The 24,406-nt window shown below is 41.4% G+C and overlaps 1 protein-coding gene across 5 annotated transcripts in view; it reads right to left on the reverse strand.

The window, feature by feature from the left end:
- Window positions 1-24,406, reverse strand: part of osbpl9 (oxysterol binding protein-like 9) — a 279,318-nt gene that overhangs the window by 232,940 nt on the left and 21,972 nt on the right. For all 5 annotated transcript variants that reach the window (XM_078561122.1, XM_078561121.1, XM_078561120.1 and 2 more), the window contains exon 2: window positions 23,104-23,154. In XM_078561122.1, coding sequence (XP_078417248.1) covers window positions 23,104-23,154 — 51 coding nt within the window. The remainder of the gene's footprint in view (window positions 1-23,103; window positions 23,155-24,406) is intronic.

Here is a 24,406-nt window from a genome sequence, read left to right on the forward strand (position 1 = left end):
TCCACACTGTTCCAGCTGTATCTTTTTATTCTATGTAGATGGGATAATCAATGCCCATCACCTGTTTAACTAGCAATTGTCTTTAAACAAGGTGATTGCCACATTGACAGATTCCCCTCTTTTCTTTTTAACTTGAAAAAAAAACTTAACATTTTTTAAACAAAAAGCTGAAGGAAATAATGTCATGTATTTCCACGTCTATAATTCCCGTATTTCTTTTACCTATATATAAACTGTAAAACAAATAAAGTTTATTTTCAATGCATCATTATAACATAAGACACCCCTCTTCCAATACATTTAATAATTTCTTGGAGCAGGCACTTCTTTTTGTAAAACAGTCTGATAATTGATGACTTGCGTCAACCCATTGTATCTTAGAGATCTCTCTTCTCTCTAATATCTCTTTTATGCTGGCTGGGTCTTTTCTTAGCCTTTTTTCAGTGACACTTTTCATGGAATGAATGTTGTCCCAAAGAGACCAGTTATCAACATAACATTCTATGGGCAAACCTTTCCCACATTGCCCCTTATATAATATTTCTGTCAGTATATTGGATAAGTAAACCCCCATATCGAATGCTTCTACCAAGGCTAGCGCTTCAGCAGCTAAGGTGCTTTTCACTACCCTTTATATTTTCTTGGCCTCCCAAGCCAGCAGGAACATTTATCATTCTTTCCCACCAAGAATATGATAAACCCTGCTGTGCTAGAATACCCATCTGGAAGATTGACATGTGTAGCATCGCTAAAAATGACCAACCTCATATCTTCTGGATCACCCAAAGCTGGAAACTTGAGCACACATCTCTCAGAATTTAATTTTAAGTGTTTTATTTGCTCTCAGAACTTGCTCAACTGTAGCATGTTTCATCCTGGTGCTCAGATCCAACACATAACTAGTATCAGACCTAGTCTGAGTGCACAACCGGTTCAACTGCCCAATCAAGCTTCTCAACTGTTCCATTTCTTCCTCGGTAGCAGGATCCTCTTTTTGTGAGGACCTACCACAAGTTATTGGGATATGATTAACATTTTCTAGATAAGATTGTTGATTCAATGTCACTCCTAACTTGCTCTGCTTAATGTCTAAACCTATGTAATTAAAGGCCCCTGAAGCCTGACTTCCAAAGTTGAATTCCTTCTCAATTACCCATTGTTCAAATTCTACAGAGCCTCCCCACAGGAAATCATCAACATGCATGATAAAGATTCCAGCTAGTTTCTCCTTATGGTACCAGTAGAACACCGCGGGAGGTCTGCCTCTAATTGAATGCAACCTGTTTTCAACAGGACAGACCTCACGGAAAAATACCGAACTCTTGACACATCATTCAATCCATAAACACACTTGTTCAATTTCCATAGCTTTCCTCCTACATCCCCGGCTTTTTTGGGCAGTTTCAAAAAAGCTTCTCTTTGAAACTTCTCCCCCTGTAAAAATGCAGCCTTTATATCATTGGATTGGCACTCCCAGGAATAGAATGCCAAAATAGCTTTTAAAAAAAAATCAGAGTGGGCAAGTCCACTCTGACATCCTGATCTCCTAGTCTCTCTTCAAAGCCTCCGGCTACTAATCTCGCTTTGGCCTTATTTTTGCCGTCTGGGAGTACCTTTTCTGTACAGATCCATCTGTGAGATAATGCCGGCTGTCCTCTGTCAGGTATTTCAGAATATACCCCAAATTCCTTCCAACTTTCTAATTCTTTCCGTTTGACTTCCTTTATCAGCTTATTTTCCAATTTATTAGCAGCTACTAGAATCTCTCGGTCATAAGGACTTCTGCTCCTATTGAGATTCCTAGCTTGCTCTCTAGTCCTCATTCTTGTTAAGCTACGGCCTCTACTCACATTCCTCTCCCTTTCTCGACTACTACGATATGATCTTTCCCCCGTGCAAGCAGAGCTCCGTTCGCAAGTCCCGTGATTTTTTTCTAGGGTCATGACCACTTTCTGGTCCACTGTCAGAACTCATACTGCACTTTCTGGGTTTCCGCATCTTTACCTCGGTTTGCCAATCGATAGATCTTGACTCCTGTCCTTCATCCTGCACATTTAGCCAATGTTTGTATTTACCAGTGGCCTTTCCTGCTCTCCTTATGATGGTGGCAACCCTCCATACACTGGTCCCTTCTGGCATATAGGTTACCTTTGTTCCTACTTTGGATAGTTGCCCTTTTGGTCAAATAGCGTTATCCTGTACCTCTGTTACTGTGCTCATAGTCAGTCAACCCTCTACCTGCCGTCGTCTGCTCCGAAAATTACCCAGTGCGTGTATATGTGTGAAGTGCATGGTGCCTCCTCGTGTTCTATGCCCTGTTCAGAGCCTGTAAAAGGTTTAGGCAACGCCAATTAACCATGAAGAATGTACCCTAACAGTTTGATTGCCGTGTTGCACAATTACTACTTTCCCATCACTCCCCATTACCTTGCCAGATCCTTTCCACTCTTCCTGGCCTTCCTTTTCATAATATACCATGTCTCCTTGTCTAAACTGCATTCCCGATGGTCTTATGCGGTGCCATAGGGCCTGCCGAATTTTCTCCAAAACCTCAGCTTTAATGAAAGCTGTTCTGCCCGCATGCAAAGCGTTCAGATGAGCAGAAAAGGTGGAGCTAATGGCTAGTCCTTTCTAGAGCAGGGGGAGCATCTGACAACACCGAAGGTAACTTCGGATTTCTTGCGTACACCAACTGGCGGGGGTGTACCCCCCCCCCCCCCCCACTAACCATTTGCAGAGAGTTCTTTGAATGTACCACCCATGCTAGTGCCATTTGTAATTTACAATCTGGTTGATCCGCTAATATTTTATGTAACATGTCATCTATTACCACATGGTTTCTTTCACAAAGACCATTACTAAACGAGCTCTCAGCTACAGTGTGCATGACTATGATGTTTAAATTTTTGCACATATCGAAATTCCTCATTGGCAAATTCCCCACCATTACCCGTGAGGAACTTCATTGGTGTTCCTACCCATTTCTCCATGACCTTATCGACAATGGTCCTTTTGTCATTACTATGTATCACAGTGGATGGGCTAAATCTGGTTGCCACATCTATGAAGTGCAGTAAAAAAAATACCCATATCCTTGTCCCAAACTTTCCATTGCATCATTAAACTCCCTGGCTAGTGGCAAACTCACAACAGGATGCGACGCATCCTTGCCGGAATTTCAAGTTCAAATCTCTGTTGTCTCCTGTACCATTTATCAAAATCCATGATATATTCTTCCACGGACTGATCATCTTATTTCCTAAACCTATCAAGGATCGTCCAAGCTTCACAGGCTTCCAATAACTCATCCTTTTAGTAAAACTTATCCAAAAATTGTTACAGAAGGTTTAATCCCTCTTCATGATCCAAATCATCCACTTTCCACTCTGAAAATACCTTACTCCTTCTCTTACTTTTGGCTGCTAATGATAACACCAAAGCCATACCTTGCTTCTTCAGTATAAAAGTAACCCAGGTCCAAATTTCAACTTCAGCCTTCCATTGCTAATAAGGTTCAGAGTCAGAAAAAATTGGTGGATAGTCAAAGCTTGCGATTTTGCACCATCCTTCCACCATTCTATAACTTAAATTGTCAGCAACAGAACGCTTCTTTTCCCCTCAGAGGATTGAGACAGAAATCTTCATAAACAGCGATCAATCAGCAAAGATTAAAAACCATCCTCTGCTACCATGTTAATCATAATAAGAGGTTGTGGCAGAAGAATTAATCCAGGCTGGTCTTTTGATTCAAGCTGGTTTATTTTCAAAACAACTCCTCAGTGCTACGGACTTCCAAGTAGCTTCCACACAAAGTGTTCCAGCTGTATCTTTTTATTCTATTTAGATGGGATAATCAATGCCCATCACCTGTTTAACTAGCAATTGTCTTTAACAAGGTTAACAAGGGCCACCCACCACTGGCAGAATATGAGCGAAAATGGGTGGAAGATGGGCACAGCACCCCCTGCCATTCCACCCCACCTTACGCCACTCCCCAGGGCATAAAATTCCCGCTGCTCAACAAGGTATCGTAACCACTAGTAATATTTCCAGCATCTGCAGCATTTTGAATTTGTGTGGATATGGTAGCAAAGTGGTTATATCACCGGATTAGTAATAATCCAGAGATATAGGAGTTCAAATCACACAGCTGAGGAATTTAAATTCAATTAATTAAATAAAACCAGGAATAAAAAGCTAGTACCAGTAATCATGACCATGAAACCAGTGGCTTGTCAAAAGGACTATCTGGTTCACTAAAGTCATGTAGGGAAGGAAATCTGCCATCTTTACCCCATCTGGCCTGTGACTTGAGGCCAACAGTAATGTGGTTGATTTTTAACTGCCCTCTGCAAGCCTAGCAAGCCACACACTTGACATCAAGAAAGCAGTTCACCACCACTTTCACAAGGGCAGATTGGGATGAACAATAAATGCTTGAGATGCCCACATCCGTGAATGAATAAAAAAAAATCGAAATGCTAATACGATCACTTTCAAATAGCGAATGAAGACATATTGATTTATTAAATATACACAACACAAACAACTCGAAGCACAATCATGCTGGAAGAGAAGTAAGTTGCCACAACACCAATTAGTTTTTAAATTTTATAGTAGCGTATAAAAAGCTGAGAAAAAATGTTTTTTTACATTGGCTTGTGGCATTTATAAATTTTGTTGCTGAATGACAGTACACAACTATCCCCACCCCCCAATATTAAATCTTTTCATTAATGAGAATTTTCTAAATTCTCAAGTTAAACAAAATAAAGCATATGTCTTCATTCTCTTGTTTAAGTTTAAGCAAAAAAAAAGTTTTGGTGTGAAGCAACTGCTTTCGTTGGTCCTCTCTCCAGCTGCATATGGTGGGGAAAAAAATAGAATAATTTAATGGAATAAAGTTTTTAAAAGCAGAAATTTTAAAAGCTAGATGGAAAAAAGGATAAATGATTAATTCATGGAATGCAATATCGCCATTAAGGTCAGCCTTTGTCTCCCTGGTTGATGTTAGGGGACCCAACGATGGTAATACTGTTGAACGTCAAAGGGAGGTGGTTAGATCCTCTCTTGTTGAAGAGAACCATTGCCTGTCACGTATATATTGTGAATGTTACTTGCTACTTCTCAAACCAAGCCTTAAATGTTTTTTGGGTCTTGCTGCACGCAGACATGGAATGCTTCAGATTCTGAGCAGTCACAAATGTTACTAAATGCTGTGCAATCAATCCCCACTTCTCACTTTATAATGGAAGAAAAATTATTGGTGAAGCAGTCGAAGATGGTTGGGCCTGAGGAACACCTGCAAGGATGTCCTGGAGCTGAGATGTTTGTTCTCCAACAACTACATCTCCCTTTGTGCTAGGTGTGACTCCAACCAGTGGGGTATTTTCCCCTTAATTACCTTTGACTCCAGTTTTGCTGGGGCTCCTTCGTGCGATCATTGGTCAAATGCTGCCTTGATGTCCCCTCTGGAATTTAACTTTTTTGCCCATGTTTGGACCAAGTCTGTAATGATGCCTGGGGTTGAGTGGAACCCAAACTGAACATCAGTAAGCAGGTTATTTCTGAATAAGTGACACTAGATAGCACTGTCAATGACAATCTTCCATTACTTTAGTGATGATCAAGAGTAAACTGATAGGACAGGAATTAGTTGGATTAGATTTGCCCAGTTTTTTGTGAACAGCATTTACCTGGGCAAGGTATCACATTGTCAGGTCGATGCCAGTGTTGCAGCTGCACTTGAACAGCTTGACTAGCACCATGGTTAGTTCTGGAACACAAGTCTTCAGTACTAAAGCAGGGATGTTACAGGGCCTATAAATTTTTTGTCGTTTCCAGTGCTTTTCATCCTTTCTTAATATTACATGGAGTGAATCGAATTGTCTGAAGGTTGGCATCTGTAATGCTGGGGAACTCAGGAGGAGGTCATGATGGATCATCCACTCGGCACATCTGGCTCAAGGTTGCAAACGTTTCAACCCCAGCTTTTGCACTGGTGTGCCGGACTCAACCATCATTCAGAATGGGGGTATTTATGGAGCCTCCTCCTCCAGTTAGTTGTTTAATTGTTCAGTTGAAATATTTTGTTAATGGTTAAAGAATATGAGCCATCAAGGAGCAAAGGGATATAAACTGTCCACATGCACAAATCATGGAAAGCTAGTGCAGAGGCACAACGAATATCCACAAAGGCTAATGGAATATTAAATAATAAACATAATAACAAAAAGTTTTTTTTTTAATCTCAAATGGGTTGGAATTTAAGAGTGAAAAAGTAATGCTATTCTTGTACAGAACTTTAGTCAGACCCCATCTGCAGTACTGCCTCAATTTTCGGCATCAAACCTCAGGGAAGATTTGTTGACAGTGGAAAGGTAACATATGTAGATTCACCAGAATGACACCAGAGCTTAAAGAGTTAAATTAAAAGGAGTGTTTTTTTTTAAAAATTCATTCATGGGATGTGGGCATCACTGGTTAGGTCAGCATGTATTGCCCATCCCTAATTGCCCTTGTTCAGATTGCATTTTTAAGAGTCAATCACATTGCTGTTGCATAAACTTGGCTTGTATTTCCTGGAGTTTAGATGCCTGGGAGGTAAACTAATGAAGGTATTTAAAATGATTATGGAATTCAATAGAGTAGTTACAATCAATATGTTACCTCTGGTGTGGGTATATCCTTCAATTGCAGGAAACCAGTTAGAAATGAAATCAGGTATATTTAGATTTAGTTCACAATTCATATGTTTCAGAACTTTTAATTTTAGGAATTAAAGTTTTAACTGTAGATTAATAGGGGCTGTCGTATAAGGGTGTTTGGCATAGCAAGGGTTAATGTGGGACTGGAGAACAGTCCTGCACAGTGTGATGTCACATGACAAGAGACCTGGATCAAAGAATTTGCAGAGACCAATGTAGAAGCAAGCATGGAGTTAGCTCTTAGTTTTGGCTATACTTTGTACATACATAAATAGTTACACGTTACCAATCAACACTACTGTTCAACCTTACAAGCCTCTGAGTCTCTTCGTAAGACCTACTGAACAAACCCTTACATCATGGTTGCAGCTCATGAACGAACCAAGGCCGAAGAAGCTGAAGGACTCGGGATCTGAAAAACTAAAGGAGCACCATCCTGACCTGACTGAAGTGCACCTGAACTGTAGGCAGAGCTGGAAATTGCCTAAAAAGCTCGAGGCTGAAGGTCAGAAGCAAAATTCACTGTGCAGCTAAAAGGACTCCACCAGAGAACGTGGAGGGCCATTGCGAATCCTCAGCGACTGCAGCGTCCAAGGACCTAGCAAGGGTGAGCAAAAAATTCAGTTCTAAGGTTGACTAGCCTTTAAAACTCTTCAGGTCATTAATCAGGCAGAGCAGCCCATTTTGTTAATCACCACAGCCAGCCAGAGTTCAGAGACAACGCCATACCACATGACAGCCAAGCTCCGCTGAACAAGAAAACAAGATTTTTTAAAACTCAGCAAAAGCCAGGAATTGCTTTTTAAATGCCCAAAAGTTCTCCAAAAATTGTATAAAGGCCCAAAATTGTTGATTTTAAAAATAGCTAAAGAAAATCAATCCTCTTCAGGTCGGTACTGTGATCACCAAGGGAGCCCGACAAACACAGGGAGAAGCATTGAAAAAACGGTTACTGCAGCACCATCTTTAAAAGAGAAAAAAGATGTAAAGAGGTACTCCCCTGTGCTGAAAGACAACCATGGATACTAAACCAACCCTACCAGATCAATTTGGGCTGATACAAGGGCCATCAGATGCAAAACCGGGCATCATGAAGAAGGAAGTTTTTAAGTTACCTGAGTATAACAGGATTAAATAGGAAATCAGACAAAGTCCAAGCTCATACATTTTTATATTTCTTTAGTGAAGTTGCTGAATCCTCAGCCAGCTTTGATGAGATATTAAAAGCCTTTGACAAGTATTTTAATCTTCAAGTGATGGAGCGTGCAGAGCCTAAAGAGGGATAGAACACCCCCAATTATGCAAAGGGGCAGAAGACAATACCCAAGCAAACCACACGATGGTGGCAGATCATGGCAGAGCAATGAAGTGCATGAGTCGAAGAGTTTAGCGCAGAGGAAAGAGGAGGCCGAGAACCAACCAGAGGCATGCAGGCAGATGTCTTTTTGAAAACACTGACACAGTATCCAAACAGCAGTTGGCAGCGCTGAGCCAGCTGGCTCTATGAAAGGAAAGTCATAGAGCATTCCAACTGCGAGCTGCTAATGAAGTCACAAGTAGCACAATTGCAGAACTTAAACAAGTTAAGGCTTCTCTGGAGACAAACCTGCTTAACAGTGAAACCAAAATGCTCTGCTGTAGGCAGCAAAAGAAAAGACAGAAATAAGATCTGAAAATGTTCATATCAAAGCTGAATTGGAAAACTTGAAACACATTCAAGCAGAGTATGTACCTTTGAAACCGCATAAGACTAAAATCTTCAATGAACCAAAATGTAAACCAACAAATTTCTGAGGTGTCACAAAGGTACAACGAGGCTTTGAAAGAAACAAAGTTGAATATTGTGAAGAATGCAATAAGTGAAAATCAGAATCGTGTGCAGGCCAGAATCACGTGCAGACTCAGTACATATCTTCGAAAAAACACAAGGAGGAAGTAACAACTCCGAATTCCGTTGTTAGCAAATCGAAGGAGGAGTTGGCAGAACTCAACCGGAAGTACAGCCAGGCACAACAGCAGCCAGAAAAGGGACTCAAAGAACTTGCTGCCTGGAAAGACTCTTTGAATAATCAATACGCGCCCTGGAAAAACATGAGGAATTTAAAGAGATGTTGAATGCTACTTCAGAGAAAGCTATGTTGGCACCATCAGTAATAACAAAACAGTACACTGAAGGGCAGAGTAAGATGGCAAGAGCTGGACAAAAAAATAAACAGTTGAAAGAATAGTTGATAGTCTTTCAAGATCAAATGCAAAAGTAGTAAATAAACCTTCAGCAGCACAGAGAAATGAAGATTGCCTTTACTAGCAGAATGGCAAAGCAGCAGAACAAAGTCGTGGAGACTCTTTTAAATTACGAGAAACTCAAGAGAAAACAATTGAGCTTCACAAAGAAAAGGGAAACCTGTTGACTGAGCTTCACATGCTCCAAGGTGCCCTCAGGTTGCAGTTCATTACTCTGCAAAATTGAGAGAGGCAACATGAATTTAATGTCTAAAAGAACTGAAGAACCAGTTGTCAGAGAAGACCCAGCAATATTCTATATTCCAGGAGGAAAATACCAGGCTGCAAACAGAGATCCAGGCATTGAAAGAGGGAATACAGTTACAGTACATTCCTGTTGAACATTTTGAGGTAATGAAAATATCATTGAGCACAGTTTTGGAACTGCAGGAGGGAAAAGAGAAGATGATGGAGAATTCTTGTGTATAGGAGCTACAAAAAAGAAAAACTTGCAGCTCCAATTTGACAGTCAGAAAAAGTGTTCTCTACCACTTCTGCAGCATACACAAATGAAAGTAGTAGTTTTCACAAAGCAGCTTGAAAAGTCTCAGAACCAATTAGCAGAAGTAAAATTAAAATGTGAGTTGAAGGAAAGCACATAGGAATTAGGCTCTGCTAAGGAAAATCTGTTCAGTGCAGAGAACCAACGTTCACAGATGAAAGATGAATTTGCTAATGAAAAACGAGATCTGATGGGAACACTGGAGTGTCGCTCACAAGTAGTAGAACACTTGAAAGGAGGACTTGAAACATCTAAATGATAACCTTGTAGAAGCAAATTCAACAAAGATGGATCTTCAATTAGAATTTAAGAGACTTCGAATTCTTGAAGTTCATCAAGTATCATGAAAAATGCCTGGAACAGGAGGAGGAATTGGTGATGAATTAGAACAGTTGGTTGAATGCAGAATTAACAACCAAAACTGATGAAATTCTTGAACTTCAATCCAATCTGAAGTACATGAAACATAAGGTACACAGTATGGAAGAGCAAATCCAAGCAGATAAGGAAAATTCCAAGAAACAGATTGAGGATCTAATAAGTGAATTGAACGAGTCTAAGGAGCAGACAGTGACCATGGAAGAAAGATTCCGAAAGGAACTGAATGCCGAGGTGAAGTTGTTAAGCTTGGTATAAGGATTCCAAGATAACCTGAAACAAAGACAACTGAACTCAAGAGCAGTTACGGAGCTGAATGAAAGATTCATAAGCTTGAAAAAGAATTGGAAAATAAGAGTGAACAAATATTTAGATGAAGTTGTGAAACAAGTGGAAATGAAGGTTTGTTCTGGTTTTGAAAGGTCAACTTCCAAGAATATCATGGTGGACCCCACAGAAAAAGATAACTCGAAGGAACGGAGTGAACAGTTCCTCCGGAAGGAACGGGACAAGCCTAAAGTGTCTGGACAAAGCAGAATGGCAGTTGATAAAAAAATTCAACTCCAAGTAGCGTAAAAAGTGAATCAGGTGGGACAGTCAAATGGTAGAAACACAGAATAGTATGGCCAGAATATTGCTGTCAGCATGCGGGGGTGGGCCCGACACCCCGATACACAAAATAACACAAGATGATGTCGGGCGTGTGTCCCGGCGTCATTCCAATATTTCATTCAGCAGGCGCAGGCCGGAGGCAGCTGCACAACTGCCAAACTGTCAAAGGCCTATTAAGGTCATTAGGAAAGTAATTTAGCTCATTAACAACGCTGCCCGTCCAAACTTAAGGTTGGCGGGCAGGCGAATAGCCCAAGCGTCCTTCGCGTTTTTCAGGAAACCTCATCCACGGGCGGGATGAGGTTTCCTAAAGGTTTAAAATAATTGAATAAAATTTGCAAAATGTCTCAGCTCATGTGACACTGTCACATGAGGGCACATGTTTAAATAATTTTTCAGATCACTAATTCAAAATTTTCATTACCGACTTAATTTCCCTGAGCACAGGCCCCAACTCTCCCTCCTCCCCTCGCCCGCACAGGAGCGCTACCAGCCGTGTATTACGCTGGGCGCGCATTAATTGGCCCGCCCACGTAAAATGGCAGCACACAGTTGGTCGCGGACAGTGATCAGCTCTGCGCCCGCTCCCGCCCAGCCTGCCCGACATAGGTAAGAGGCAGCCCTATGATTCAAACTCCAAATCAACAAAGCTTGCCCAAAACAACTGAGCTTACCACTCCTCCAAATGTGACCAGATGCAGATGCAATCTGGAAGAATTATCAAAGTCTCCAGACCGTCTGAACTTATGAAGTCAGAGACTTGGGGCGGGGGGAGCGGGAAGTGGCAGGGAGGATGAAGAAGAGGTAGCACGTAAAAGCAAGACTATACTGTAAGTATGTTGGTTAAAGACTTTGGTGGGGTGTTATAAGGGTGTTTGGCATAGCAAGGGTTATTGTGGGACTGGAGAACAGTACTACCCACAGCATGGATAGGGAACCTGGGTCAGTCTAAGAGTATGCAGAGATTTGTATAGAAGTCAGCTCTTAATTTGGAACATAACTATTTACATATGTACAGAGTATGTGTTACCAATAAGCACTACTGTTCAACCTTATATGCCTCTAAACCTCTTCCTGAGACTCACTGAACCCTTACAACAGGGGCATCTGCTTCAGAAACCGGTAAACACAATGCTGATGTAAATGCAACAAGCCTGGGTTTATTACACTTAAAAAGGTGAGTTGGCATCCTTCCACCTATGAGAGATGATAGGCAAGCAGCATTAGGTGGCATGTCCTCACCTTTGCTGATGGCTGAGAAGGCCAATCCTTGAGAGGCAGGTTCTGCCACAAGCGCTGCACATGAAGCTGCCAAGTGTCTTTGTGGGTTACAAAAACAGAAAATGCTGGAAAAACTCAGCAGGTCGAACAGCCTCTGTGGAGAGAAAAGAAACAGAATTAACGTTTCGAGTTCTTATGACTCTTCTTCAGAGCTGAAGAAGTCATAAGGACTCGAAACGTTAACTCTGTTTCTTTTCTCTCCACAGAGGCTGTTAGACCTTTAGACCTGCTGAGTTTTCCCAGAATTTCTGTTTTTGTTTCAGATTTACAGCATCTGCAGTATTTTGCTTTTGTCTTTGTGGGTTGTTGTTTTTGGTGTTAGCACCTGTTGCAGCTTCTGGTTGTTGTGCTAACACATGACAGCCCACAGGAATGTCACCATTTCCTCCTTCTGCCAGCTACCGACTCCCAGGTGAAATAGTCTATGTTTAGGGTCTTCATGTCACGCTTGCAATCATCCTTGAAGCGGAGCCGTGGGCATCTCACTGGTCATCTGGCAGTGGCTACCTCACCATACAGGTCCTTCGGTATGTGACTGTCCTGCAGACGTGCCCGACCCACAAAAGGCACCTCTGTTTGATTCATGCCAGTGCACTTGGGAGCTCTGCCTTTGACAGGACTGCTGCATTCGTGATTTTGTCCTGCCAGATAATACCTATAATGCATCGCAGACAGTGAAAATGGAAATTATTGAGCTTCTTTTCCTGGTAGCTGTAAGTCACCCATGTTTTATAGAAAGGTGCTGAAAATACAGGTCTTATAAACCATCTGCTTGAGCCTGAGGGTCAGCCTGAAATTATCCCATGAGCGTTTTGCAAGTTGGCCAAAGGTGGTAGCCGCTTTTCCTAAGTGTGTATTGGGCTCTTCATCAAGGGACAGACTGTCACCGTGGACCCGCGGTAGCAGAATTTGCTAACCACTTCTAGCGTAGTGCTATTTAGCGTGATCAGGGCAGAGAGATAACACCTTGCCCCATGACCACAGTTTTCTTGACACACAATCAGGAAGATCAAGTTACAGGCATGGGACGGACAGAGTCCACGAGTCTTGTAAGGTAGCCTGTGCTTACTCAGTAAAGTCAAAGTTGATAGTGAAAAAAAAACTTGAACGAATAACCCAGCTTTTAAGCTTGTACTGGAGACAAGATCTGCAGAAAGCAACATAAAACTCCATTAGCAATATAAATTATTCATATGGGCTGCAGGATCAGAGAGTAGCACTGAAGGTAAAATAATTTGTTTGCACTTCTGTTTATTTGCATTGCCATAGAGATAGTGATTCAGGGCGCAGCCTTGATTAGAAGATTCTTCTGCTTAATTTATGTGAGAGTGTTTGCTAGCAGAAACAAGCAGTTCAGTTTAGGGAATAGGCAGAGGCAGTTGCAGCTTTGCTTTGGTGTAAACTGCATCTCACCAGATTCAGGGAGCCAACAGGAGATGATAGTCAGTTTGGTCGATACTTCAAGCTGAGAAAATACTCATTTCATCATTCACTGAATGAAATGCAGGTAGGGGCTCAATGTCGGTTTGGGTTTTGCGAGGGAAAAAGCAGCTGGAAGATTTGCTCCAGCTTGCAGCTAGTGGAAGAAACCTACAGTGGTCCAAATAGAGCCTTGTGGCAGACAGCAGTCGACACAGTTGGCTTTCTGGAAAGACAACTGGGCATCTGCCAGCAACTCAAACAAGGAGCTGAACTATCCAAAGTCACACGATCGGTAAAGAAAAGGTGGAGGGTCGCATAACCAAAAAGGTTAATGGAAGGATCCCCATAGAATCTTACCTCGAGGAATGGCTGGAACACTGAGGAGCTGTGAACTCGGGAGGGTTGTGGCTGTGGTAGGATTGGTCCCCAAAGAATATTTAAGATTTTTGTAATGTATAAGGGAATTCTTAGGGGAGGAGTAAAAAGTAGAACTGAGTTCATTGCATAAGCAATTATAAACTATAGTGTTAATAGTGCTTGCTTTGTTTAATTCTTACATATAACAAAGCTTTTGTTTTTGTTTAAAAACGTGAAATCTTGTGGCATAGTTCTGTCAGTTGATTGCTGGGGTGTTCAGGTTTCTCTTTAAAACATTAAAACAGAATCCAAGAGGATTCTAGCATGGAAAGCAATTTTTCACACAAAAGGAGTCTGGAATTTGCTCCTCCAAAAGGCTATAGGTGCTGAGTCAATTCACATTTTCAACATAGAGATTATGATGGAATCTGTGGTTTCAAAGCTTGCATTTTTTTTTTAGATAGACCCTTTAGATCAAGAAGGGGAAGCTGAGAAGGGGCAGCTGATCCTTCTAGTTGCTAAGGAAACTAAGGCTGAGATGGGGAACAAACTTCTGAGGAGTCTGAAACTGGCTAAAACCATATAAAATGGATAGCGGGCCAGAGCTCCAATGATGATGATGACTCCAATGCTACAATCCAGGAAGGCCGAAAAGACGGAGACTAGATCCAAGAGCTGAGAATGGGCAGACATACAGTCGCTGCATCTGTTTCTGTTACTTGAAAATAACATTGGTGGATCTACGCCAACCAGATCATCGTATGCAGAATGGAGGGAGTTCTGCATACATGTGCCATTTTTGGTGAAGACCGAGCCCATGGAACTCAGATTGGTTGTGCACTGCTGTTGGCTGGGGGTCAGGCTAAATCCAAGGAGAGCAGGGGCTGAAACTCTTTGTGATGGAGACAGTTTTCAAAGGCTTTGTGATTGAGATAACATATGTGCTGACTGGACTGCCAAGCCAATTTGTAAGATTTGTTTCAGTTGTATCTACCATTTAAAATGTGAAATTTATCTTTTTTTTTAATTCATTCACAGGATGAGTTTCGATGGCTAGGCCAGCATTTATTGCCCATCCCTAGTTGCCCCTGAGAAAGTGGTGGTGAGCTGTCTTCTTGAACTGCTGCAGTCCATGTGGTGTAGGTGCACCCACAGTGCTGTTAGGGAGGGAGTTCCAGGATATTGACCCAGCAACAGGGAAGGAACGGCGATATATTTCCAAGTCAGGATGGTGAGTGACTTGGAGAGGAACTTCCAGGTGGTGGTATTCCTATCTATCTATCTGCTGCCCTTGTCTTTCTAGATGGTAGTGGTCGTGGGTTTCGAAGGTGCTGTTTAAGGAGCCTTGGAGAGTTCCTATAGTGCATCTTATAGATGGTACACACTGCTGCTATTGTGCGTCGGTGGCAGAGGGAGTGAATGTTTGTGGATGTGGTGCCAATCAAGTGGGCTACTGTGCCCTGGACAGTGTCAAGCTCCTTGAGTGTTGTGGGAGCTGCACTCATGCAGGTAAGTGGGGAGTATTCCATCACACTCCTGGCTTGTGCCTTGTAGCTGTGGACAGGCTTTAGGGAGTCAGGTGATGAGTTACTCGCCACAGGATTCCTAGCCTCTGACCTGCTCTTGTAGCCACAGTATTTATACGGTTAGTCCAGTTCAGTTTCTGGTCAATGGTAACCCCTAGGATGTTGATAATGGAGGGGTTCAATGATGGTAATGCCATTGAACTTCATGGGGTGATGGTTAGGGGACGACCACAATTTGCCTGTTAATTCATGTTTAACTTGTGTTGATTCTGGGTTTTAGAGTATATGGGGTTATCTAAGATAGTATTGAGTGTATGCTTTGGTCAACTATTGTATAATAAAACTTCATTTTGTTTTAAACGGTAGAATCTTGTGGCTTCATTCTTTCAGTAAATAACAGGGATTTCAGATTTCTTCCTTTTTTAACAAAAAGTTACTGGGCTCAATCAAGATCATAAGATCAATAGATTGTTAGGCAAGGTTATCAAGGGATATGGAACAAAGGCAAGTAAATGGAGTTGAGGTACAGATCAGTCACGATATAACTGAATTAGGGAACATCTTTGAAGGGCTGAATGGCCTACTCCAGTTCCTGTGTTCACAAGTAGCTTCTATGATGCTTATAGCAGAAGATAAGTAAGAAACCTACTCTAACCAAGGAAACCCAGAAACAGGTATTGTTTCAGCCTGGATGTTAATACAGACATGCACCAAGAAGGAAAATTTAGTGAATATCCCCACTCAAGAACAATGAACATCTACTGAGTCATAATTACAAAATGCTTTGCATTCATCCCAAGTAATTTGCCACCTAGAACAACAGAACCCAGAATGTTAACCGTCGCTCAACTGGTTGCATTGTCAACTTTGAGTTAGAAAGTTGTAGGTTCAAGCCCATTCCAGAGACTGGAGCACAAAATCCAGGTTGACACTCCACTACAGTGCTACATTGTCGGAGATGTCATCTTTCGTATGAAACATTAAACCCAAGCCCCACCTGCTCTCTCAAGTGGATGTAAAAGATCCCACAGCACAATTCTGAAGAAGAGCAGGCAAGCTATCCCTGGTGTCAATGCCAATATTTATCCCTTAGTTAACATCACTAAAAGCAGATTATTAAATCAATATCACATTGCTGTTTGTGGGGTTTTGCTGTGCCCAAACTGACTGCCACATTTCCTATATTATAACAGTGACTACAATTCAAGAGTACTTAATTGCCTTTGGGAATGTTTTTTTGAAATGGAGTGCAGCTGACTGAGTGACGACTTGGAGTTTGGTGAGAGGAGAGTTTTAAGTGTTAATTTTGTTCTTAAATTTTGTTCTTAAAATCTAATCTAGTATGTAATTAACATTAACTGGAAAGTACTATGTAAGCAGACTAAGTTTTTTCTTACAGTTTAGACAGGGTAAATTCACTCTCAGCTGTAGGAGCTGAGTAGTTAATTAGCTAACTGATTGAATCTGGTTACTGTAGCCTCAGTTCAGTTTACTATAAATTCAGGGTTCTTTAGTGCAGCTGACTAACTGAGTGAAGACTTGGAGTTTGGTGAGAGGGGAGTTTGGAGAAGGAGTTGTTCGTTTCCTCTTTCTTTCTCACCCCATAGAAATTGGTTCTTGCTCTATTACAGGGAAAAGAGCTAGCTGTTTGGTAAATATCTGGTAACTGAGTAAGTTCTATTCTATCCCCAATGTTTAAAATAGTACCCAATTTGGTGGTAAAGTTAATAAAATATATAAGAAAGCAACATGAATAAGTGTTTAATATAATGGAGTAATTATTTAAGCCACATTAAGGATGGCAGGACAGGTGATGTGTCAAGGATGCAGCATATGGGAGCTCCTGGGTCACATTGTGATCCAGGACAAACACACCTGGGACAAGTGTTTGCGGCTTGAGGAACTTCGGCTCAGAGTCAATGAGCTGGAGGTTGAGCTGCAGACTCTGCGACACATCAGGGAGGAGGAAAGTTACCTGGATGCTTCATACCAGGAAGCAGTCACACCATTTAGGATAGGGTCTTCTGATTTGGTCAGTGGCCAGGGACAGCAGGGTGTGACTGCGAGCAAGGCAGGTAAGGGGACCCGAGGGCAGAAGCGAGCCTCTGCAATCGTCCAACAGATTTGAGGTTCTCTCGGCTTGTTTGGATGAGAGTAGGGGCTGCAGGGTGGATGAGCAAACCAAGGATTGTAGTGGTCGTAGGGGACAGTATAGTAAGGGGGATTGACACTGTTCTCTGTAGCAAAGAGCAAGAGTCCAGGTGGCTTTGTTGCCTGCCCGATGCCAGGGTTCAGGTTATTTGCTCAGGGCTGGAGAGGAACTCGCAGTGGGAAGGGGAGGATCAAGTGGTCGTGGTCCATGTAAGTACCAACGACATAGGTACGATGAGGAAAGAGGCTCTGCATAGTCAGTATGACAAGCTAGGCACCAAATTAAGTAACTGAACCTGAAAAAGGTAATTTCTAGATTATTACCTGAGCCACGTGCATAGGACAAATAAGATTAGAGAAATGAATGCATGGCTCAAAGACTGGTGTGGGAGAAGTGGGTTCCAGTTTGTGGGGCACTGGCACCAGTATTGAGGAAAGTGGGATCTGTACCGTTGGGACAGTCTACGCTTGAAGCGTACTGGGGCTGGTGTCCTTGCGAGCTGCCTAATTAGGAAGTAGAGAGGGCTTTAAACTGAATAGTGGGGCAAAGGATTAGTTTTGGGAAGATGTGGTAAACGAAAGAGTAGAGACAAGCAAGGGAGACAGGTATTAATATGGGAAATGATAGGCTGTAGACTGTGACAGGAAGGGACAGAGTACAAATATAAAAGAGTATATCAGCAGATAAGACTAGATGCTACAAAAATAATAAAAGGACAGGACTAAAGACTGTGTCTAAACGCATGTAGCATTCGAAACAAAAATAGATGAACTGATAGTGCAAATAGAAATAAGCATGATCTGATCGCCATTACAGAGACATGGCTGCAGGATGACATAGATTGGAACCTGAATATTGAAGGGTATGTGACATTTTAGGAAGGACAGGAAGTTAGGAAAAGGTGGAGAGGTGGCTCTGCTAATTAATGATGGTATTAGCACATTATAGAGGGATGACCCAAGTTCAGGAAACCAGGATGTAGAAGTGGCTGGGTTGAGAGGAGGAACGATAAAGGCAAGAAGTCACCTGTGGGAGTGGTGTACAGGCCCCTTATTTGTAACTACATGGTAGGACAGAGTATAAAAGAAGAGATAGTGGGAGCTTGCCAGAAAGGTACATCAATAATCGTGGGAGATTTTAATTTATATACAGACTGGAAAAATCAGACGGGCAAAGGTAGCGTAGATGAGGAGTTCATAGAATGTTTTCAGGATAGTTTCTTAGAACAGCACATTCTGGAGCCAATTAGAGAGTTGGTTACACAAGACCTGGTATTGAACAACGAGATAACCTCCAAGTGAAGGCGCCCCTAGGCAGCAGTAAAATTTAATAATATGATTGAATTTTATATTCATTTTGAGGGAGAAACGAGAGCATCCAAGTCTAGTATTTTAAACTTAAATAAGGGCAATTTTGAGGGCATGAAAGCAGAGCTAACTGAAGTGAACTGGCAAATGAGGTTAAGGGATATGTCAACAGAGGTTCAGTGGCAGACAGTTAAAGGATTATTTCAGAATACACAGAATATATACATTCCAATGGAGAAAGAAAAATTCCAAGGGGAGGGCCCAGCATCCGTAGTTAACTAAAAAAGTTAGACGATATCAAACAGAAAGAAAAAGCATATAATTACACAAAAACGGGTGGCAGGTCAGAAGACTGGAAGGAACAACAGCACAGAATGACAAAAAGATGAATAAGGAGGGAAAAATTAGTGTATGAGATAGTTAGCTAGTAATATAAAGATTGATAGTAAGAGTTTCTATAGATATTTAAATAAGAAAACAGTTACTATAGATATTTAAATAAGAAAACAGTTACTATAGATATTTAAATAAGAAAAGTTACCTAAGTGAGCGTTGGTCCTATCGAGTTTGTCTGGGGAATTGATAATGGAAAGTAGGGAGATGGCAGATGAATTAAATGGATACTTTGCTTCTGTCTTCACTATGGAGGACATAAGTAACATCCCAGAAATAGCTGTAAATCAGGAAGTGGAGGGGAGGGAGGAACTCGGGAAGATTACAATTACCAGGGAAGTGGTTTTGTAGCAAACTGTTGGGGCTATGGGCTGACAAATCCCAAGGTCCAGATGGACTTCACCCTAAGGTCTTGAAAGAAGTGGCTAGTGAGATAGCAGATGCATTGGTTTTAATTTTCCAAAATTCCCTAGATTTGGGGATGGCTCCATTAGATTGGAAAACAGCAAATGTAACTCCACCGTTCCTTCATGGTCACCAGGTCAAAATCATGGAACTCCCTTCCTAACAGCACTGTGGGTGTACCTACACCACAGTTCAAGAAGGCAGCTCACCACCACCTTCTCAAGGGCACAGGTGGGCAATAAATGCTGGCCCATGAATGAATAAAAAAAACTATTTTAACTCAAAGGGAGGGAGACAGAAAACAGGAAAATATAGGCCAGTTAGCCTAAAAAGGGAAAATGTTAGACGCTATTATTAAAGACATTATAGCAGGGCACCTGGGGAAAAAAAATCAGGGTAATCAGGCAGAGCCATCATGGGTTTGTGAAAGGAAAATCATGTTTAACCAATTTATTGGAGTTCTTTGAAGGAGTCACGTGCTGTGAATAAAGGGGAATTCGTGGATGTACTGTACTTTGATTTCCAGATGGCATTTGATAAAGTGCCACATCAAAGGTTATTGCAGAAAATAAAAGCTCATGGTGTTGGTGTAGGGGGTAACATATTGGCATGGTTGGAAGATTGGCTAGCTAACAGGAAGCAGAGTTGGCATAAATTGGTCTTTTTCTGATTGGCAGGATGTGACGAGTGGTGTGCCACAGGGATCCTTCTGGGGCCTCAACCTTTTACAATTTATATAAATGACTTGGATGAAGTGGCTGAAGGAATGATTGCTAAAATTGCTGACGACAAAGATAGATAGGAAAGTAAATTGTGCAGAGGATGTAAGAAGGTTATAAAGTGACAAAGATAGGTCAAGTGAATAGGCAAAGATCTGGCAAATGGTGTATAATGTGGGCAAATGTGAAATGATTCATTTTGGCAGGAAGAATTAAAAAGCTTATTATCTAAATGGTGAGAGATTGCAGAGCTCAGATTGAAGGATCTGGGTGTCCTAGTGCATGAATCACAAAAAGCTAGAATGTAGGTACAGCAGGTCATTAGGAAAGCTAATAGGATGTTATCATTTATTGTGAGGGGAATTGATTACAAAAGCAGAGAGGTTATGTTGAGCTGCACAGGGCATTGGTGAGACCGCATCTGGAGTATTGTGTACTACTTTAAAGAAAGAGGTAAATGTGTTAGAAGCAGTTCAGGCTTTCTAGGCTAATACCATGAATGGGTGAGTTGTCTTATGAGGAAAGGCTGGACAGGTTAGGCTTGTATCCACTGGAGTTTAGAAGAACAAGAGACAACTTGATTGAAACACAAGATCCTGAGGGGTCTTGACAGGGTGGATGTTTCCTCTTGTGGGAGAATCTAGAACTAGGGGTCACTGTTTAAAAATAAGCGGTCACTCATTTAAGACAGATGAAGAGAAATTTTGAGGGTTGAGTCTTTGGAACTCTCTTCTTCAAAACGTGGTGGAAGCAAAGTCTGAATATTTTTAAGGTAGAGCTAGATGGATTCTTGATTAACAAGGAGGCGAAAGGTTGTCAGGGGTAGGCAGGAATGTGGAGTTGAGGTTCCATTCAGATCAGTCATGATCTTGAATGGTGAAGCAGGCTCGAGAGGCAGAGTGGCCTACTCCTCTAAGTTCGAATGAACATCCCAAGGTTCTGAAAGGTGCTATGTAAAGGCAAATCAGTCTTTTTTTCCTTCCTATTTGTTGGGAAATAGTGATAGCTTAAGTTTTATTGGTATTTGTGGGTGTCAGGAATGAGAGCTTTAAAGTTCAAGTTTGATTTGTATCTGTATTAAGAAAAGGGCAAGTTGAGTTTTAGTTTCACTGTAAAAGGTGCCTGCATTTCTAATGAGAGTTTATAACAAAGGAGTTAAGCAAACACGAGAGTAGAAAAACTGGGCTGTTGCCAAGCAACGGGTCCAGAAGGCAGGTCCCTCCCATAGACACAGAAGAAACTAGAAATAGCAGTTTTTCACTTTTGAAGACTGCTGGCAAGCAGAAGCAACCTAGAAGGGGCAGACAGCCAGTTCCAAGGTAAAGGAGAGTCTCCAAATCTAGGACAGTGGAACAAGAGGAAGTTCCAAGCAGACTTTCTAGTCAAAGGAAAAGGACAGGAATCTGGAAAAGGTCCTGCTAAGTGAAGTTAAGAGTGATGGGTAGAGAAAGGCTCCAAGCTGCAAGGAGCAGAGTCAGTGATATAGGCTTGTGAGAAGCCAGAAGGTCCAAAGAGGCAACTGAAGGTCTGTAGCTCTTTGCTATGGGCATGTGAAGCAATCGTGTACTGAGAGTGCTTGGAAGAAAGCTTGAATGCATGTGGTGACCCAAGGGAGAGGATCATCGGAAGGAGAGTCTGAAACCCTGGACGTGAATCCTTGCAGAAGGTATCTGAGTGCCGGTTTTGGAGAAGATTCCAAGGCGAGTTCTTGGAAAGTGGAGATCGGAAACCTTCGGGTGAAAGACAGTTCAGTGAGACTGGTTCGCTCATGGTGTAACAAGCCTTGGGGGGGCGGGGGGGGTTTAAGATGAGGACAGATCCATAGCATCTGTCTGGGGTGGTATCTGTCACTTGGTTTCAGAGTGTGGTGTGTCTGTCCACCGGTTGCCAATTGCTTTACATGGGCTGTGTCTTCACTGAACATTAGACTAGATATAAGATAGCTTTTGTAACTTGCGTTATCCTTATAAATCTGTATATATCTGTAAAGATATAGTTGTGGGTGAAGGGGTATTGTAATATAGTTCATCTTTTCTTGTTTAATGGTTTATGCTTTTAAGTTCATCAGATGATTCCAGTGACTCTGTTCAGTAGCCCCTCTACATGTATCTAAACAAACAAATAAAATATCTATCAAGCCAGGTACCACCCTGGGATCAGGCTTGTCCAGCAGTAACATCAGCTGGGATCATAACAGGTTTCAATGAATGAAGACATCTGGTAACTGTAGTAAGCAATCCTGTAACAGTTATCAATTTCTCCAAGTGCAATTCATAAGATACGGAAAAATACAATTATACTTTAATGAGTTGTAATTTGAGTAAAAAACAAAGTAAATCTATTTGAATAAATGCCTGACCCTTCCACTTGGTACTATTTCATCTGACATGCTCATCTTCACCACCTGCTTTCAACTCAAATGGAACTGCCAATGGCCAAGAAGTTTGCTTTCTCTTTGCCAAAACATCTTTTCCTTTAATAATTTAACTGTCTACAAAGCTCATTTCATTTCAGACATGAATACTACTCTTCAATCCAAGGAAACGTCTCTAGCACCTCATACACACCTGCGAACAAAAAAAAACATTCAATTCAGTCTCTTTCCTAGAATACAGAGTTAAAAGCCACTGCTAGGTTTATATCTTGTGTTCTGTCTATTTTTTCCAAACGAGGAGTTTCCTGCTCTTTTCAGCTTGGATCATCACCTAGGTTTATTGTCGCTACAACTTGTATTTATATCGCACCTATAATGTAGAAAACCAACCCAAGCTACAACAAAGAGGCTTAAAGAAAACTGATATCAAGCTTAAAGGAGTTTAAAGTGACCAAAAGTTTGGTTAAAACCTACGTTTTATGCTTGACCAGCAGCTAAATGGAAATTGGGTCTCATGGTATGATGAAATCAGACAAGACATGGGGAATAATGGGAGAGAAATTGGAGGAAAAACTATGAAAGATATAAGTACAATCCAAGACCTTAAAGTTGTTATCAAATTTCTTCTGATGGACCAGCAATAGGATTCCAAGGATCTCACAATAGTGCAATATCTCATACTCACCCGCAGTCTAACACAGCCTCTTCGGGAGCCACGCATCATTTTGTCCTTAGACTGGAAAGAAACAAAACCAATTTAGAAAATATTCATAGCAGCTACATTTTATAGCAACATGTGAAAACAAAAATCAGACCATTTAAAATCAATACATTTCAAGTCAATTATAAGTGGCACCATGTGATACTGTGGGGAAGAAAAATAACCCCAAGCTACTCCTGCACACTTCCCATTAGCCGAATATACAAAGACATTGGAAAAGGCCTGTAGGCAATTTGGAGACCCACCTTTTTAAAGTTGAACATGAGATAAGAAGCCTGAAGAAAAGGACAAAGCCTATACAAAACAGGTCTTGCATTGAGCACACATCCACACAAATAATAATTCAAACCATTGGTATTTATAGTACCACACTTCAAACATGCATGCAAAGTGTACATAAGGCAAAGGAAAAGTATATAGGACAAAAAAATCACTACCTTGAACCCAATTGTATCGAATACCATTCATTACAAAAAACAAAATTACAACTTAACCTATGAACAAACAAATTTTAAGCAGATATGAAAACTCATGATCAAACAGCAGTCACCATTAAAAATAGAAAGAGGATAAACAGAGAAATAATTCTAAATGTTTCTCAAAGTCCTTTCCAACACCTTACTAGCAAACCAGAAGCAGATTGTAACAGCTCAAAATTATGCTTTGCTGGTAGCATACAGATACATAATGCATCCATGAAAATTCATCCATCTGGCATTTTAATGAAAAGATTAACCAATTTAAAATAAACAGAACTTTACCAATTGGAAACTTGCAGACTAGAGCAAAAAAGCATTTAGCTGTGATATGGAGGATTGAGAGTTGCTGTTTGGAAACTCAGTTTTATCATACTCAGTTGTTCCTGCTTGGAAAACTTGGGTCTTCTTCCTTCCTCTTTTGAACATATGCAGCCTCCATATTTGCGCAGGACCTCTGTACCACTAACTGCTAATTTCTTAATCTGGTACTTCAATTAGGGTGTGGCACCAAGGATGCTTATAAAAATTGAAGTCAATTGGAATTAGAGGGAGACTCTCCACTGGCTGAAGTCATAACGAGTGCCAAGGAAGATAGTTGTGGTTGTTGCGGGACAATCATCTGAGCCCTGGTACACTGATGCAGGAATTCCTCAAGGAAGAATCCTAGACCCATTCATCTTCAGTTGCATCAATGGCCTTCCTCCATCTTAAGGTCAGAAGTGGGGTTGTTCACTGATAAATGCACTCTGTTCAGTTCCATTCACAACTCCCTAGATAATGAAGTGGTG

This window comes from Cetorhinus maximus, chromosome 17 (genome assembly GCF_964194155.1).
Source record: "Cetorhinus maximus chromosome 17, sCetMax3.hap1.1, whole genome shotgun sequence".
Lineage (NCBI taxonomy): Eukaryota > Metazoa > Chordata > Chondrichthyes > Lamniformes > Cetorhinidae > Cetorhinus > Cetorhinus maximus.